The sequence below is a fragment of the Ambystoma mexicanum genome, chromosome 14 (genome assembly GCF_040938575.1).
Source record: "Ambystoma mexicanum isolate Mex_15411 chromosome 14, UKY_AmexF1_1, whole genome shotgun sequence".
Taxonomy (NCBI): Eukaryota; Metazoa; Chordata; class Amphibia; order Caudata; family Ambystomatidae; genus Ambystoma; species Ambystoma mexicanum.
In genome coordinates, this window is record NC_090940.1 from 618,829,339 (window position 1) to 618,847,807 (window position 18,469).

Sequence of the window (18,469 nt, forward strand, 5' to 3'; positions counted from 1 at the left end):
TCCGTTGGGGTCTATTGTCCAACCAGGCTACTGCTTACGGCAGTCTGTAGGCTTCCGAAATGGACCATGGTGCGGGTGAGTTGATCATCGACCTCTGCTTCACAAATATAGGGATACCTTTCTCCCCTTGCTCCTGACATCATGTTGTATTGCTTATCAGGTAGGCCTTCATAGAGACCAATATCCATTGGTTGGGGTTTCACTTTTCTCTCACAATTTCGGGCTATACGACCTCACTCCCTGCATTAATAACAATGCAGAGCTCTGGGAGTGGGAGACTGGTTTACTCAGTGTGTCGTATCCATGGGCTCTGTATTCTTGTACTTTCAGGGTTCTCCCTCTGGTCTTTGATTGATGCCTAGGGTTTTTAGACCTGGCAGGGGCCTGGAACTGTTTGTTGGGACCAGGTTATTGTTTCTGTTCATTGGTACTGTTATAGGTCGACCCATTCACGCCTTCTGGTAGGCAGAGGCAATGTGAATGGGCTCGGTCAGACTGGGATGATTGTGCTGTTTAACCCAGCGCTGGATGGGGAGTGGTAGTGCCTCCAAGTAAGGTTCAAAGATTTCTAGCCTCTCGCAGTCACCGCATCTACCAGTTGGGTCCGTTGTACTTGAGCAACCTGCTGGAATGCCTGTTCATCAGCTTGTGCTTGCTGGTTATGCAAGTGTAATGCTTGCTGTACTTGAGGATGCCCTTCTGTTAATGCTTTCAGTAAGTATTCCATTGTGTTTCATTTGTATCCCACCGCTTCCACCACTTGTGCGAAGCTGGTAACAGTTAGGCCAGAAGTCTTTGGTTCTTAATGTATTTATTTTCATTTATCTTCTTTCATCTTACAATTAACATCATTGTAGTCATTTTTCTTGTTGTCTTTTTTTTATATAAGATTTTGTCTTTGATATAAACATTACTAACACGGCCATATTGCTTGACATTAAGCAAGCAAGTTGACAGAAAAATATAATTACCAGCCCTATGACCAAGAGCCCAGGGGGCCACCTGCAAGTCCCTGCTGTCATCCGCGTCCCGCCCAAGGAGTCCCGCCCTACGCTCTGCCCCCACCCTCCCATTTGCCCCAGACTTCGTACATTTCCCCCAGACAATCCTGAGCGTTATACACTCGCCTTTCCAGGGCCATGCACATATCCACCTCCACTGTCCACCAACCAGTCCGTGGACGTTCCGGGCGCCCATAGAGCGACGCATTCACCTTTTTGCTCTGTCCCAAGGCGACTGAAAAGAACAATTTTTCGTATTAGTAAATTTCACTTCCCCCACACCTCAAGAACACACACTTCGGGTCTCAAGGGACCTCTGATCCCATTATTGCCGACAAGTCTATCAATGCATTTACCCCAAAAGGGTTGCACCTGTGTACACTCCCACATTATTTGAAACAACGTGCCTCTGGGCCTCCCACACCACACACAATCATCATTCTCAACCTTTCCCCATTTATATAACATCATGCAAGAGCAGTAGACTCGATGCAGGATCTTGTATTGTACAAGACGTAACTTGGAAGACATTCCGATTTCCCATTAACACCTCCACCCACTCCTCTGGGTCCCATGCCCCCACATCACCTTACCACCTGTCCCTGAGACTGGATAATTCCTGGGCCCCAAAAGCCAAAGTCACTTGGTAGAGAGTCGAATTGACCTTGGTCTCTGCATGTTATGATATGATAGTTTATTTATAACGGGCTTAATACCCAAAGGTTTCTAAGCGCAGACCTGGGGAACAAACCTGTGTTGCTCCGTGTTGTCTTGCTTCTAAGGCGAGCACGTTGCCCCTAAGCTATCCTCCCAAGACATTGTTGGGCGTAAGTTAGCCTCTAGATGGGAACCCTCTACTATCTCCTGCAGATCCGTGAACTGCGACCTTAGTGCATGTACCAACTGCATGTATCTGAAGCTATCACCTCCCCGGAGACCAAACCTCTCCTGTAATGACTCAGACGGGAGGAGGTTACCCTCCAGCACAACGTCCGCCAGGGTCCGGGTTGCGAGATTCACCCAATTCTTGAAATGACCCATACCGAGGAGCTCCTGAAGATTTGAGTTGTTGCAAAGAAGCTGACTAAAGGTGGGCCTCTACCCCATACCACATTCTTGTGCGCCTTGGGCCAAATGTTTTGCACAAGTCGCGTTATGGGCAAGAACGCGCGCAGAGCCCTAACCTTCCCCCATATAGCACTTGCGCCTGGGACCTCCCTGCCATACAGCCCAGTTCCCCTGCAATGTGTGGTAGCCTGGGATCCCCATGCAGCCAGTCGTTCACTACCCGCAGCTGAGCCGCTCCCAGCAATACCCTTGTAGACACAGCATACCGATTCCCCCCCCCCCCCACTTCCCACACAGATCGCTGTAGGGTTGTGTGAGCGATGCGCGCTCTTCTGCCTCCTCACAGGAGCACCCCGAGATCCCTTTCAATCCTCCGAAAGACCAACCTGGGGACTGGAAGTGGGGCATTCTGCAGCACATACAAGAATTTAGGCAAGAAAATCATCTTAAAGAGGACTGTCTTGCCCAGGTGTGACATCAAGCCTGAACTTTTCCATTATCGGGTGAACATTTCGCCCCAAAAACTCAGATAGCTGCCTGCCCAGCTGGATCCCTAGATACATAAATCCTGCTGGCGAAATCTGGTATGGGTAGGCCTGTGGAACTGCCCTGTCCCCTCCCTGTATAGGGAACAGAACTGATTTCTGCCAATTGACCTTGAGGCCGCTGAACCCCTGGTATTCATTCAGGATTCACTTCACAACTGGATAGGACTTACCTGGATCACCCATGTATATCAGCATGTTGTCCGTGCATAGGGAGACCCGCTCCTCTCTTCCCCATGGCCATCTGAAACCCACCCAATCCTGCCTGGCTCCGAGCTCCACTGCCAGCGTAAAGAGTAAGGGACAGAGGGGAAATCCCTGCCTGGTCCCATATCCCAGGTCGAATATCTGTGATATCATCCCATTAACCCTAACTTCCACCATCAGTGAGTTGTTACAAAGGGTGTACGCACCCCAGGTAGTTCTCCCCGAACCCCATGCCCTCCACTATATCCCACAGTGCATCCCAATATACTGAGTTAAACGCCTTCTCGAAGTCTACGGAGGTTAAGGCTGGAGGATCCGGGATGGTAGAGGCTTGGCTCACAGTCATGTGCACCCTGCGGATATTCATGCGAATAAATTTGGATGGTAAGAACCCGCACTGGTCTAGGGTGAACTAGATGTTCAATGACTCCCAACAGGGCTAGGACCCTCACCAGAATCTTGGCCTCCCCGTTTATGAGAGAGTGTGGCCTGTGAGGCACAGCATTCTGGTGGTTTGCCCAGTTTGGGCAGCACAGCTATGAGTGCTGCCCTCAGGTGCGCAGGTAGTATACCATCCTGCTTGCCCCGCTGGAACAGCAGGGGCAGCAGTTCCACTACCACTTCCAGCAGTGTTTTCCAGACCTCTACTGGGAACCCATTCGGTCCCAAGGACTCCCCAGACTGGAGTTCGGAAATAGCCAATACTGTTTCCTCCTCAGGTATGTCAATCTCCAGATCCGTTCACTGCTGCACCGTCAGCCATGGTAGAACTGTCAATCCCCCTCAGTCTATACGCCCGCCCGGGGTTGCCTCACCGGGCGCTATACAGGGCCTCATAATATGTTGAAAATGCCTGTATGATGTCCGCACCCTCCGTGAGCACCTCCCCCGCATCGGTCTGTATGATCCGCACATGGCTCCTGCCTGACTCCCTTTTTTCTAGCCATGCCAACATTTTCCCTGCCTTATCCCCCACCTCATACATCTGGCTCCGTTTATGCCAATGCGCCTGCTTTGCATTGTCTAGCGCAACATTCCATAGCGTCTCCTGTGCCGTCTACAGCACCAGCTGCGCTGCCCTAGTGCCCAACTCAGCAAATGTAGCCTCTGCCTTCTCCACGTCTTCCTCTGCTTCCCTCACCACCGACAGATATTGCTTGCATCATGCTGACACCCGCAAGATCGCCTCCCCCCCCAGAGAAACGTTTTGAACCCCTCAAAGATAGTGACAGGGCTATCCACTGAGTCTTCATTAATGGAAAAGTATTCCTGGGCGGTATTCAATAGAGCCACCCGAGAATTCAGGGAAACCCTGATATGAATTTAATCCCCACGTTGGAGGCGACATCGCCAGCCCACTTTATAATTCGATAAGCAGCGGGGAATGGTCTGAAATCCTCCTGGCTTAAAACATTGCAGACAGAATCTTGTGACTGTTCCCCTGGGCATAGTGGAGTGAACCCCCGAAAGAAACGAAAACCCCTTATCCCCCCGGATGTAAGCACCTCCATGCATCCAGCCATCCCATGGCCGTGGCGAAAGAGCACAACTTAGTGGGTATCCCCATGTTCCTGGTGCCTGCCCGAGATGTATCCGGCCCTGTGTCCATAACATTCTTGAAGTCCCCACCCAGGACCCACACATCCGCCTGCACAATGAGGTTCTGAAAGCTGCTAAGCAGCTCCTGCGTAAGCGGGGTGGGGGTTGCGTAAACTGCCACGATACCCGTGTGACCCCCCCCCCATATCTCTTCCCCCGATCAATATGAACCTCCCCCTGGGATCTGGGCGCACTTCAATAATCGAGAATGGCACTCTCTTGTGAATTATAATCGGTGTGCCCCGTGCCCCCCTGACAAAACCTGCATGGAAGGCTGCCCTATAGTTGGATCTCATGAATAACCTGCAGTGTGTCCCTGCCCGGTGTGTCTTAGTGAGCAGGGCAAATGTCTATTAAGAAATTGAAGGACAAGCCTGCGCTTAATACTGGAACACAGACCGTTAACGTCCACATTAGGAGCGTGACCCCTGTGTCATGTGCCATTCCCCTTGAAAGCAATATACAAGGCCTGGCCCCCCCATTCTCCTTTGGAGACTCAGGATGTAACCCCGTGCATTTCCGCCATCAGCCGCCCCTCCTCCCATCTGCAAAGCAATGTGAACCAATATCAACCGAGGTGGACAGTTCAACTCCTCCAACTCCCCCCACCCTGCACTTCCCCCAATTCCCCCACAACCGAAGCACCTGTCGCTCAGAGTCCGTGCGAACCCTGCACTGGCTAACTACCTCAAACATGATTCGAGTGTTCACTGAGGCAGCAAAAAAATAGAAACAAACCCCCTCCTGGGCACTAGCCCGGACGATCTGCCAAAAAGAGGCCTATATTGCTGAAGACATCGGTTTTAAAGAGCAGATCTGTCTGCTGACTCATGTCCGCCAACTGCCAGCACCAGTCGGCTGTCTTGTAATCCTAATACATAATTGTCTGTTCATCAAGCTTGCCATGCTAGGATTTCTCCATACCTTGCTACAATACATGTTTTCCAAAGCAGTCTTCCATTGTTCTCACCTGTTGTTGTTGCTCTTTCGTCCCACAGATGTGTCAAACCCTATAGGTGAGGGGGAGTCTCTCGGGTCGCTGTTCTCTGAATGGGAAAATCCAGTCTTTGCCCGTGTTCCCCAGGTCAGTAGGAATGTAATGATGTTTATAATAAGGTCTCATCCAAAGATAAAAAGCAGCTGTTTCTTTCACATGATCTATCACTGTGTTGACGTCTATGTTGTGCTTAATGAATACATTTTACTAATGCAAGATTTAGATTTAATTGGCAAACTGCTCACGTACTAGAATTCCTTGTTCCACATCAAGGAATCTTTCTCAGAGTCCTTGAACTCCCTGGGCACTATGCCAGATCCTAGACAACTCTTGTACCTTTTTCCTTAGAGATAATACTGATAATAATAATACATGTTTTTAAGAAAGAAGATATTAAAAATTGAATTCTCTAATGCTTGGCTTTAGGGAGCCCTTCCAGTTAATTGTTTTGACTCTATTGTTGAACCTCAAAACACTGTTTTGCGTAGCACACATGATTTAAAAAAATCTATTTCACTAAAAAAGTGGTTTATTATTTTATTTTCTGGTTTGTGGCTAGCCCATGTGACCCTTCTTTTAAAGCCCCACCTCTGGATTTTTCTATCTGTATCTACAGGGTGCTGCAATGATGCCACATACTAACGGTACTCAAGGTGTTCTTTCTGCCCTCTGCGCTTGACACGCTGTGGATAGACCTTGTTCTGTGAGACAATATCACTTGAGAGCTCTTTGTTATGAAGCCGGAAGAAAGAAAGGGAATGTGTAACTCCTTCTAGGCACAAGGCAGAGGCACAGGGGGACCTTTCCTTAGACTAACATTTCAAAGGGGGCTTCTCGCCACTTCCGCTGTCTCATTTTACCCCATGATTGGCTGTCAGCAGACATTAACATACAATGCTGAGTGATGCTTAGGAGGCAGCTGCACAGTGATGGTCAGTCCACCTGGTGGACATACCGGCACGCCCTACTGATGACTGACTGTAGGCTTGACATCCCCCTGCCCATCAATTTCTCTTCTGCCAGAGTTCTCCTGTTTTTGTGTCACTGCCAAATCTTCAAATTTAGTTGTTGGACGAGAGCACAGATAACCACATTTGCTTTTCTGCTGGCAATCGGGACTTTACTTGGCCCTCTCCCATACTTTTTATGATGGTGTTCTTTCAGTTTGTTATTGTTCTACTTTTGTATCTCATCTTGCCATTGGTGTCAAATAATTTAGCAACAAGAAGCCAGCAGGTAGCCAGTCTTGAGCTTTGTTGTTCACCACTCCAGTGATTGGGGACTTTCTACAATACCATAGAAGAGTCTGACACCTGGTGATGAGATCTCTCCTGCTCAGGAGGCCCTTTCAACACATGCACAAAGCTGCGATAAAACATGCAAGGTAGTCTTTTTGGTAGCCATTCAACCAGAATAATGAGCAAATTCCAACCTTGCGTTAACTTTCCTTGCTTCTCATAGGAGAAAAAGGGTTCTAAGAATTCCCTCCTAAATTCTCACCAAAGGTAATTTCTGATACACATATCTATAAATCCATTTAATTTCTTTTTTCCCAAATCGTAAACTGAAACGCAGAGATCCCTTCATACCGCAGAATCAAGGTGATCAACCAGAAGCTCTCATTGTTTTACCTTGCAACTCCTTTCAGCCATAGCCAGAATAGTAAATGTTGAGAGATAATGGTTGAGGCTAAAATACGTGGAGGGCTGTAGGTTGCGTACGCTAAATTTTAGCATAGCCCTTCTCTATTACTTGGAGAAAATGGAGGAATAAGACAATCCAAACAACTTTTTGTCAATTATGGGCCATTAAATTCAGTTATCTAAGCCAACATCTCCTGTGTCTTATTTTATCACCAGAAAGCAAACCTATCACCCTATGGCAGACCCAGGGCAGATTCCACAAGAGGGAAATCGGCTAACACCTGCACACCGGGAAATGTCCGATAATTGAGATTTTCAGTGCTGCATTGTGGAAATCAATATCTTTGTTTGCAAACCATTGTCTAGATTCAGATTCCAAACAAGATGCCCAGGTAGAGAAGGTGTCATTGAGAATTGAATTCTTAGAAGGGTAGAATAGAAAGTGCCATTCACCATGGCCAGTTGTTTGCCTTCCCGGGATAGGGACGGGCTTGCTATTCAGAAGATCCCTTGATGGAGAGAGAAATGTTACTTAACTGTGATCTTATTTCTCTTTCATGAGTATCTTCATCACCTTCATTAACAACCCTCCCTCTTCCCCCAAAGAATTCAGGACAAGGTGGATTACACTTCTAAATAAGGCAGTCACCCTAAGGAACAGCTGTTAAGCACAGGGAGGTGCGTGAGAATGAGGGCCAAGAAGTTGTGGAGGAAGTCCTTTAAGAGTTGCCTGTGTAATGAATCTGATGATGTCATCACTCCTTTCCCTAAGGCAGCCACTGCTCATGTGGCCAGGGGACGGAAGCCGCTTCCTGATCCTGACCCTGAGGGTGACTTTTTCAGGGAGGACCACATGGGGGGAGGCGACCCTCAGGGGGGTTTCACAGCATTGTCGGAGGAAGTCACATATTCCCCATTCCATTTTAGGGATGTTCCCTCCTTTCCTCGAGCCATGATGGCATATTGTGACAATCTCCCTCAACCACTTGTCAAGTCTACTAGCAGTATTCCTCAATATCACATAAAGAATAACTTGACAACAACTGAGACGAGGAAGAGGCAAGGAGCAGTGATGATTACTCACAATGAGAACCAACACAAGTGGTCTAGTTGCGGGAAGAATACAGTTGGCCTGGCATGGTTTAATACCATGCTGGAAAGAGAAACAAGGAGTTCTCCAGCTCGGTGCAGAGAAAGGTACCGACGGCATCAGAGAAACCCTGGTCTGCTCAGCAGTCAACAGGGAGATAGAGTTCACTGTCCCTGACGCGTGTCGGCAGGCCTGGGGGAGAAACGGCTGGTGACGGCAGAGCTGCTGGAGCAACCGTGCTAGCAGCCCCAGGAAACCAAAAGGAGATGCAGCGCCTGCTTTGGGAAAGGGAGAGCAGCGGCCAGGAGGTGAGACGCCCTTGGCAAGGCGCGGAAGCCAGCCGCACAGAGCACTGCAGCAGAGGCATCCGAAAGCTACTGAGCCTTGGATGAGACGCAGCGTGAAGGCGAGACACACAGAAAAGGATGTGAAAGCCAACCGCACAGAAAACAGCAAGCAGAGGTACCCGAGAGCTGCAGGAGCCTCGGAAAGATGCCTCGCTGTCCCGAAGACACGAACCAAGGAGAGTGGCACACGGGTAGACAGAATGGGGGCTGGAGACCTGGAGAAGCTGGGAAGAAAGCGTATGAAAGGGTTGGAAGCCCTGGGATGGTCGGGCAAATTTGCTGTTCGCACGCCACAAAATATCATTGAGAAGAGCGTATGGGACTCTGTTAATGAACGGTGTATAAAGGTCCTGCCAGGCAAGTACACCAGGCAAAGCCAAGTGGGTGAAATGAACGACATAAAAGTCCTGGCAGGAGACTATAGCAGGCAAAGCCAAGTGTGTGAAGCAACTGCATGGAAATCCTGGCATGAGAGTATACCAGGCAAAGTCAAACGTGTGTAATTAACTGCATAGGAAAATCCCAAGGAAGACCCATGCCCTTAGAATTTTGAGTTGCATTATATAAGAACATAGCAGGGAAGTATACCAGGTATCCTGTGAGTCTGGGACCCACACCTAAATTGACGTATCGTAAGAAGGGAACCCCCTGGAAGACCCATGCCCTTAGAATTTTAAGTTGTATTGAATGACAAAGAGAACCTAGCAGGGGAGTATACCAGGTATCCCACGAGTCTGGGACCCACACCCTGTAATACAGTAAGAAGAGAATCCCAAGAAAGACTCATGCCCTTAGGATTTTGAGTTATCTCGAATGTTGAGACAAACCTGGGGAAGGGAGCCATTTCCCATGGAGTGGATTGCAACACCAAGAGGAGGGAGGATAACCTCTTGGGCTACAAGGAACTTGGTTATTCTTTGTTTTGTATTTTTCATTTGTGGAGGAGTGAAACCATGGGGAAGGAAGTAATTCCCTGCATGAGGGATAGTGAGGCATATCCGACTTCTTTAACATTTAATAAAAGTCTATAACCAGAACCATGAATCCTGTGAGAAACCTGAAGGTGTCTCACTTGCTAGTCCCCGGGGATCTGTCATATAGGTGGCCAGGACCCGTCCATCGCTATTGGATCCAGTTTCTGGGGATGGACCAGTGCGGGAGGATCACCTGGATGGGGGGTGGTCCTCAGGGAGTGGAAGTGGGATACCGATGGGTGAGATGCGGTACCCCCTTCCTCATGACACCTTTTCCCCTTCCTGCCCAGCAGGGTATTTAGAAACTCTACCCTACACCCCCCTTTTCCGACACAAACACTTTCTCATTACGTGAGCGAAAATGGGCTGACAGCAGAGCTGTTCACCTGACATGTCCCAACACAAGGGTCAGTCAGAGTTGGGCAATTGCCGATAACTATAGACACCTGACTACCCTTTCCATACCCCACAGGGATAAAAGGTGGAGCACAAGAGTACACTACGAGCAAGGAAGACCGCAAAACGAGTCAGCTATTCCAGGACGGCAGTTCAAGAGGAGGAGAAAGGCGGCTAGAACCGAAAGGACAACAAGGAGAGACGTGCCCTTGCCCTTTCCGACCTCGACCCACAAAGCCTCTGTGAAAGGAATCCTAAGACCGGGAATAACAGCCAGTGTGTAGTGTAGCAGATGTCAATGGTACACAAAGCCCTCCTACACTTATAATCAAAGCAGGGAGAGACGTTTGCTACCGTGGTATCATCCTTAACTCCAGAGACAAGAAACGCCAAGCAGTTCATCACAGCCGGTGAGTCGGAGGGAGAACCGATAGTAAAGCAAACTATGTTAAGCGAAGGTTGTTAATGGCAACATAAAATGAATTAAAGAACAAAGACTGTGTGTGTTACAGAACTGTTAAAACTGCAGGGAAAGACCAGCTGCAGAGTGGTCCGGCGCCACGGGGGCGCTCAATCGAAAGTCTTTGCTTGGTCCACTTTTTGTTAAAACTACAAATACCAGAGGGCCATAGGAGAGCCTGTCGTAAGAGGTCAAAGTGGTCATACAAGGGTCGAGTAAAACCCCTTGTACAGTCGAAAGTCTTTAACCCACAATTTAAAGGAAAGCCTGACTGGGGGCTTTAAAGGAGAGCCTGACTGAGGGCTCTAAAGGAGACCCTGACTGGGGGCTAAAATCCAAACTTGAGTCTGGCAAAAAAGCTAAGGCAAATGTAAACCCAGCAGAGGGATATCTGCGAGGCGCAGTGGAGAACCGTAACCCTGTGAAAACTGTGTTGGCAAGAGTGAAGCCGGTTGAGGGAAGCCTGCAGTGAAAGATTGTTTAAAAAGACATTAAGACTTGTGAATACAACAGGTGGAATCTTTTGCGTAAAAAGCCGTAGTAAACCAGACAGAGGGAGGCTAACATTCGAGAAGGGCCTGAGCCCAGAAGAGGGGGATCCAGGGGTGAAAAGTTATCGCCCAACCTACATACGGAAAGGAACTTTTATTTTGGTATTTTGAACACATCAGGCCCTCGGAGGCAAGCGACTTTGAGTAAAGAGACTTGACCAAGGCAGATCCTGATATCGCTGAGAAGAACAATAGTCTTGTGCTGGAAAAGCCCAGTTGTGTGCTGTGCTCAAGAGGCCCGCCTTATCCCGTGCTAAAAACGTGGGGAAGGGAGACCTCACTACACCATCTCGATTTATCGTTTTTGTGAACACTCTTTCTCTTAAGAACATTATCCCACACTACGTTTGTAACTTAGTTGCAAGGACTGGCAATAGATTTTTTTAAGTAAAGGCCCTTTTTATTTAACAAGACGACATTAGGACTGCCTTATTATTATTTGATTGTCGAAGCTTGCTCCCATCTTAGATTTAGGTTTAGATTGGGTGTTTTTCTCACCCATTTTTACAGTTTAATAAACACCCTTGAACTGTGATCACTTGTGTCTGCCTTCCTTATAGTCCTCTGTGTCCGCGTCTCATTCCTGGCTCCTCACATCTGCTAAATACATTATGAAAGAGCTCTTGAATGTGGTGCTGGTATATCTGTGGTTTATCTTGGGATTTGATGAGCCAGAACAACCTTCTACCCTAATGGTATTGGTGTTTGCCAGCTTCAAATCCCTGTAGTTGTGGGCCAGTTATACAATATATGCAGAATGTCATGGCCTGGAGATCAAAGAACATGTTAAAACTGGAATATTGTGGAACCTTACCAGATGTTTCTCTCTCTCAAGGGATTTGACCAGTATTTTCCTACTCTTCTGAAGTTTTATTTTTACATTGATGGCCTTGAAAGATGTCCCTCAATAAGCCCAGTTTAAGGAAGGTTGAGGTTACTTTAAAACATTCCTATACATCGCATATCTTTGCTATCAAGGCTGCTACCTATGCTACTTGCATCACCCTACCCCTTTGGGAGGACTTAATCTCTCTCTGGCCAGCAGCTGAAGGTCGTCCTGACTCTACATAGAGGCTGTTTATAATGCATAAACAAGTTCCCTTGCCATTGGATATTGTTTGTGACACTCTTAAATCCTCCGCTTCCACGTGATCATCCATTGCGGGTACTAGGAGGTAATACTAGCTGGAGTTTTTAAAAGGTGGACAGTGCTTATAAAGTCTTGTTTTGCTGCCAGCCATTTTCTGGTCAGAAGCTTTGGAGTCTTGCTGAAGATGGCCAATCCATTCCAGCCTAGGCCTTCTCCCTTCTCTTTGCAGGCACAACTCTAAACAGATCTTCTCTTAACATTTTTATTTCCAGAATGCTCCAAGGCAAGGAAGGATTAACCCCAGTAGTTAGTGCTATAACTCCTCAACAACGTCCACAACACTCCAGACTATGCAAGGATGTATATCTTTCTGTCTGGAAATGGTGCAGTGGCAGGTCGATTTCAGCAATTTGTTTCCAACATTTGTGTAGTACACATACATCATCGGTAATGGCTATTCCTTTGACTTCTTGGACACTCCTACTGTTTCATTGATATTGGAGATGTTCAAACCCTTTCATCGCATATCTCTGCCCAGCTGACACAGGACACGTGGAAGACAATATGACACGTATAGCTGGAGCACAGATGGAGACATGATTTAACGTCTCCACTGTTACTGGAGCCCCTGAGGGAATAAAAATGAGCTTTTTAAACACCAGCTCTCTGAACAACCAGGCACGCAATATATACAATCTAATAATAGACAGAGACATTGATGTACTGGGCTTCATCAGGAGTTGGGCCGTATCCTGGCTGTAATACCGTCCAACTGTAATAGTGTTAGCGCCCACTGGTCCGGCAGTATTACCACCGGATCACAGGTTTTGCGCTAATGGTAAATCCCCATTCCCCATTGGATCCAATGGGGCATTTTCAGTGCTAATACCGTGTGCTAATACGGCCGGCGGTAATACCACCGAAAACAGGGCGCTGTGAGAAACCTAAGGGCGTTCTCACAGATAGTCCCTTGGGATGCTTTGTTCAGGTGTCCAGGGGAGGGCCATCACTCTTAGAGCCCAACCCTGGGGACGGGCAAGCGAGGGAGGATCACCTGAGCAGGGGGTCCTTGTGGACTGGGGATAAATACGGTATCCCCCTCTATCTTGCCCCAATCCATCCTACCTTTCCTCTGGGTTCATGGGTTGTTGTCATTGAAGTCCCATCAGGCCCCAGCTTGCTACATTAAAAAAGGGAAGGGTAAAACAGCATGGGAAATTACACTTTTCTGTAACCCTTAACCGCAACCCAGTCCACCCTTCTTCACAAACTGAAGAACAATTAACACCTCCACCTCTATCTGCTCGAAGAACTACAAAATCTAGGGTTCTTATTTTTCAAGACAGCCTTCCTTTTTTGACTTGTCCAAACACCCTTTGTCCATAACTTTTAGAAAAAACTACAACTGGCACAATCCCCTTTTTCCATTGTTACCAAAAATACATTTCTCCCTATCCTCATCTTCTCTCAAACTCCTTTATATAATTTTAAAGGTTATTCTTTTTCTCTCAACTCCCGCCCCACACCCCAATTCCAAAAATGACAAAGAAGAGGAAGAGGTTGCCTAGAGGAATGAAGATAACCAACGAAAAGCCTACTGAGACACAGAAGACAGACTACTTCCATTAACAGACTGTCCCATTAATGAGGCCAGGCAAAGTCAGGCAGACCCAAACCAGACCAAACACCTGCAGCCACTTAAGAACTCTCGTGTATAAAAGGAGGCTGCACAGAGAACGAAGGCAGTTGCTCTGGGGAGACTTGAGGGAGGCTGCAAGGCTGGGTCCGGCAGAGGATCCCCACCACACTCCCTAGCATTGAAGGAGCAAGGCTGGGCACAGAATGGGGCAGTTTTACTGAAGCTGAAGTGGGAATAGGCGAGCAAGACTTGAGAGTCAGGAAATTGGTTGACAAGTCAAAACAGCAAAAGCAGCACAGGCAAAACTTCCCTGTTGGTTGCAACCTGACAATTTCCTTAAACCGCTGCCTAACAGGGAACCAGGTGTTATTGTCGGAAGTGCCCAGAGAAAGCCGGCTCCCCTCCCGGATGAACAGAGTTGGGGAGGAGCAAAGGAGACGCACGAAGACCGCAGAACCTTGGAAAAGCAGTCGCTGAGAACAGGGCTGGACTGGAAACTAAAAGAGGCCCTGGAAATAATAACTGGGAACCAAAAGAGGCCCTGGAAATAAAGTTCAAAGTGGCCCTATATGTCACATTTTCAGCAAGCCCAATGCTTTTCCTATGAGAAAATTTGGAAATACCACAGAAAAGAGGCCCAGGGTGCAGAGGCCCACCGGGAAATCTCCAGAGTTCCCTAAAGGCCAGTCCACCCCTGGCTGAGAAAAGCGTCCAAACACAGCCGATGGGTTGATGTATGAATAAGTCTGGTCTGTTTGCAACTGCCAAAGTTTTAAGTATTGGATGAACCAGATAAAACAAGATACATTGAAAGTTTCAAGTGGCTATATGAACTTTGAGCGACAAAGAACTGTCATTTCTTTGAAAGGGAAGACCCGCAGCAGAGGGAAATCGGCACCAATTGGGTTCTACAACAAGACTCTAATCGAGCCCCATATGATAGAAACTACAAGTATCAGAAGGCCATAGGAGGGCCAGCGAAATGGGTCAAAGTGGTCGTACAGAGGGTTAAGCAAAATCTCTGAACAATCGAAAGACTTTGATCTACAAGCGCAATAAGAAAAAGGGAAGTGAATCCCCCAGTTAAAGTGAACTTTGAGAAACCAAGGGAATTGAATCCTGTTAAAGCAAGAGAGGTCTGAGTATAAAGAATGGAGGTGGATATCTGTGCTCCTACCCTCTGTATGGCAGAGTAGAAGCACAGAGCACCTCAGCCAAGATTCTCTATATGGCAAAGTTGGACGAGCAATCAAGGTTTAAGCTCTTAGGAGGTCATGCCGGCAGTAGTGTGTAGTCTCCAAGCCCCCAACAAAGAAATGTCCACACACTATGTTAGTGATAACACAGTTCTTTTATATAAATAAGTTTCAGAAAATATACACACACAGTAACACACTTTGTGCTTTGACAATACTAAAATGGTAAATTTGTGCAATATCTATGTGGTACCACAGTTAACTCTTGACTCTATTAAAATGCACCAACTGCTGACAGTCTCAATGGCATATAAATCAAGTGATAAAGTGAATCCACAATAGAAAAGTTATCTTAAACAAATGGCAGAATACTGGGTCCCTACCACTAGACACAGTTCTGTGTGAGGATCCCCCCACCTGGGCAACCTGTAAATAAAGTATACTGACCAACCCAGTCCATATATGTTTAAAATAGTATGTTCCCTTCTAAAAATGTTCCACTACCCCAATGTACCTGGTTTAGCAGAGTTTTGTCGACGGCTCGTCGTCGGATACCTCGTGAGCGAACTCCCTTTTAAAGCAGGAGCCACTGTCGGCGAGATGCCGTGAAGAAAAGGTGAACACCGTCGTCGGGACAGCAGCTTTGGTCTTTGTGGTGCTCGTCGACAATCGATCGTGGACGTCCTGCATAGAAGAGGCGTGCGGTGCACCTCGATGACGAGAGTTCATTGCTGCAAAGCAGAGACAATGAAGAACATAGGCCCAGCAAGGGCGTCGGGTCGTCTGCGTTGGCGTCAACAATCGGGACTCGACCACAGCTGGCTTTCGGTTCTTCCTCAGCGTCTTTGTGGACTTCGAGTGGCGGGAAACCCACCGGCAGATTCTACTCGGTTCCTCGGCGACCATGACTTTCTCCGGCGGGACAAAGTGGTCGACAAGGTTGCAAGAGAGTCCTTGATTTCAAAGTGTCTTCGGCAATGGAGCATTGTAGCTCCGGTTGACGATGTTACAGCGGTCTGCTGAACCTCGGTCGACAGGGATGGTTGTCGGCAGTGACGGTCGTCGACGTCCTGGTGCTTCACTTCAGTGTTTCACGGCAGACCCTGTCTCCGGTCGACAGCTGTTTGGGACTGACTTCCAGGGGCGATTTGATGAAGAGGAGCTTGTGCACGATGTTTCCTCGTAGCTTGGGAAGAGGCGTCCTAACCAGGTCCTCTCTTGGATCAGTCCTTGACAGACAAGGCATCTTTCAGATTCCGTCGACGGTGAGCAGCAGCAAACCTTCTTCTTCAGCTGGGCTTCAAGGATAACCAGCTTCAAGTTTTAACTTCAGCTTCTGAACCATTCGAGTAAGTGAGAGGCCCCCAGATATACTGTTCTGTCTCTCATTCACACTTCCGGGCCAAGCTCAGCAGCCAATCATTCAGAGGGGCATTCATGCAGGCAGGCAGCCAGCCAATTGGGCTCACAGTGCATTTAGGCCATTCTACTCCATCCAGACACTGAAAACAAAGAATGTGGATTGGGACAAGCACCCAGCCTTTCAGCACACCACACAGCATTCATACCAGTTTCAGGCAGGGCTGTCTCATTCTTTGTGTCATCCACACAGAAACCAGACACCCATAACATGGTCACACACTCCATTCACACAGGTCCCACCCCAAGGGTGTACCCACAACATAGTCATTGGGAAGGCTCCAGCCAGCCTGTCCTGGACTTCCCCACAATACCATATATGGAACTTCCACCCAACAGCCAGTCAGGGGAAGGGACAGAGTCAGGGCTTCCCAGGACTCTGGGAAAACAGGGTAACAGGTAATAGTAAGCAAGAGGCCACAGGGGCCATCTTGTCTCCTATCCGGAATCAACTGATTCCAATGGCAGGGCCTGGGTATCCCAAAATGGAGGATACTCTGAGCACCTGTCAAATTCAGCATTGAGATGCCACCAGCCCATACCCTGCTCTGTGGGCCACACACAGGTGCCCAAAAACAAATGAGAAAGGTCAGCATCCAGAAGAGGGAGACTGTTACGCTCACCTGGTTCCCACAGGGGCGTCGATCGGACCCGGACAGCTGCAGTCTCCACCAACGTGATGCGTAGTGAAGAGATGACAGTCTGGACTGGCCCGCCTAATCTTGTCTGCTGGACTCGTAGAAGTATTCTCTTGCAAGTGGAGAAAGGGATGTAGCCACCCGTGGACTTTAGTGATGCCCCCCCCAACTGTTCTTGTTCTCCCCACTAATCACCTCCGATATTCCCTCTTGGTAACCTCACCTTATGTTTTTATATGATGAGCTCTCCATCCTTCCAGATCATGCAGGGGCGCGTAGATACCAGTTACTCCACTGGTTTGAAGGTACTGGAGGAGTTCCAGAGGAATATTGACTCCAGTGTCTATAAAGTTCAAAGAGTTCAATATGTCCGATGTTCACTCTTGTTCCATTCACTCGTTAGGTTTCAGCTGGGTCCAAAAGAATATTGTCTGGAGGCAGCTGATGGCGTTCAGGTAAGAGTCTGTATTACCAAACACTGTCCGGTAAAAGTTGCATGAGTTTAACTTGCTGTTTTCTCTCCCTTTTATAGGTGCGGCATAGAAAGATGCAGCGAATTAAAGGATAATACCTCCGGTGGTAAAGCAGGTAAGCCTATGGTGGCAAAGAGATTGTCTTTGTCGGTTTTCTCGGCTCACCTTGTTATTCCTTTTGTTTTCCCCCCAGGTGCTGGGTTTCGATGAAGAAAATGATGGAGGCAGCGCCGAGTTGACAGATGCGGTGGACTGGTGAGTATAACGCTGCGCTGCTGCTGGGGAAGTGACGCGTGCTGAAATAATGTCCTTTCCAGGCTCCGAGATGTGCTGGGTCCGGAATCATGTAAGGAATCAAATAATGTCCGTGATCTAACCTCTTCTCCTTTCTTTTCCTTTCGTCTAGGAGCTCCGGATTCGAGGCGGGCGTGGCAGAAGACTGGATGCAGAATAACACGAAGCATGAGCTGCTGTTCGGGCGTGGTTTAAATAGCCTGCAAAGTAGTCCCAGGTAAGAAGTTCCCCAGAACCACACCCGAGTAAAAAATAGTCCCTATAATAAAATAGTCCCATCCAGGCCTCACGTTGGCTTGGACTCATTTGCAGCATGGTCTGCATAAGGTAAGTAAAGTCTATGAGCCTGGCGCCTATGGCGCCAGGAGTGATTTCTATGATGAGCCTGGCGCCTAAGGCGCCAGGACTGAATCCAAACAGACCCCAGCCGGGGCTGTTGGGGTTTTAATGAGTATCTGGATGCCTGCTCCCGGGGATGATGGACTCGATCCGGATGCCCGGGGTAGGCATCATGACAGAGACCCAGGGGTGACCCCCGGAAATGAACTTTCATTTGTTAGAGGAACATTTGTTTTTCTGTTATTTGAGCACAACAGGCCCCGAAGGCAAGAGACTTTCACAGGAAATGAGACTTTGCTATCGCCAGTCCAAAGAACTACCATTGGAATGGTCGTCTCGTGCTGGAGAAGCCCTGTGCTCCAAGCTCCCATTATCCCGTGTCCAAAATGTGGGGAAGGGAGACCCCAGCTACTGCATCCTGACATATCATTTAGGAAAACTTCTTTCTTTTCTTGAGCACTATCCCACACCCATTTTTGTATTAGTTGTAAGGTTTGGCAATA

The 18,469-nt window shown here is 48.1% G+C and overlaps 1 protein-coding gene across 7 annotated transcripts in view; it reads left to right on the plus strand.

The window, feature by feature from the left end:
- The window catches only part of MLH3 (mutL homolog 3), a 252,031-nt gene that overhangs the window by 77,294 nt on the left and 156,268 nt on the right, over positions 1-18,469 (plus strand). For all 7 annotated transcript variants that reach the window (XR_011283805.1, XM_069638056.1, XM_069638055.1 and 4 more), the window contains one exon: positions 5,419-5,504. Coding sequence is in view for 6 of the 7 variants with exons in the window: in XM_069638056.1 (XP_069494157.1) it covers positions 5,419-5,504 (86 nt within the window). In the remaining variant the exon portion in view is untranslated. The remainder of the gene's footprint in view (positions 1-5,418; positions 5,505-18,469) is intronic.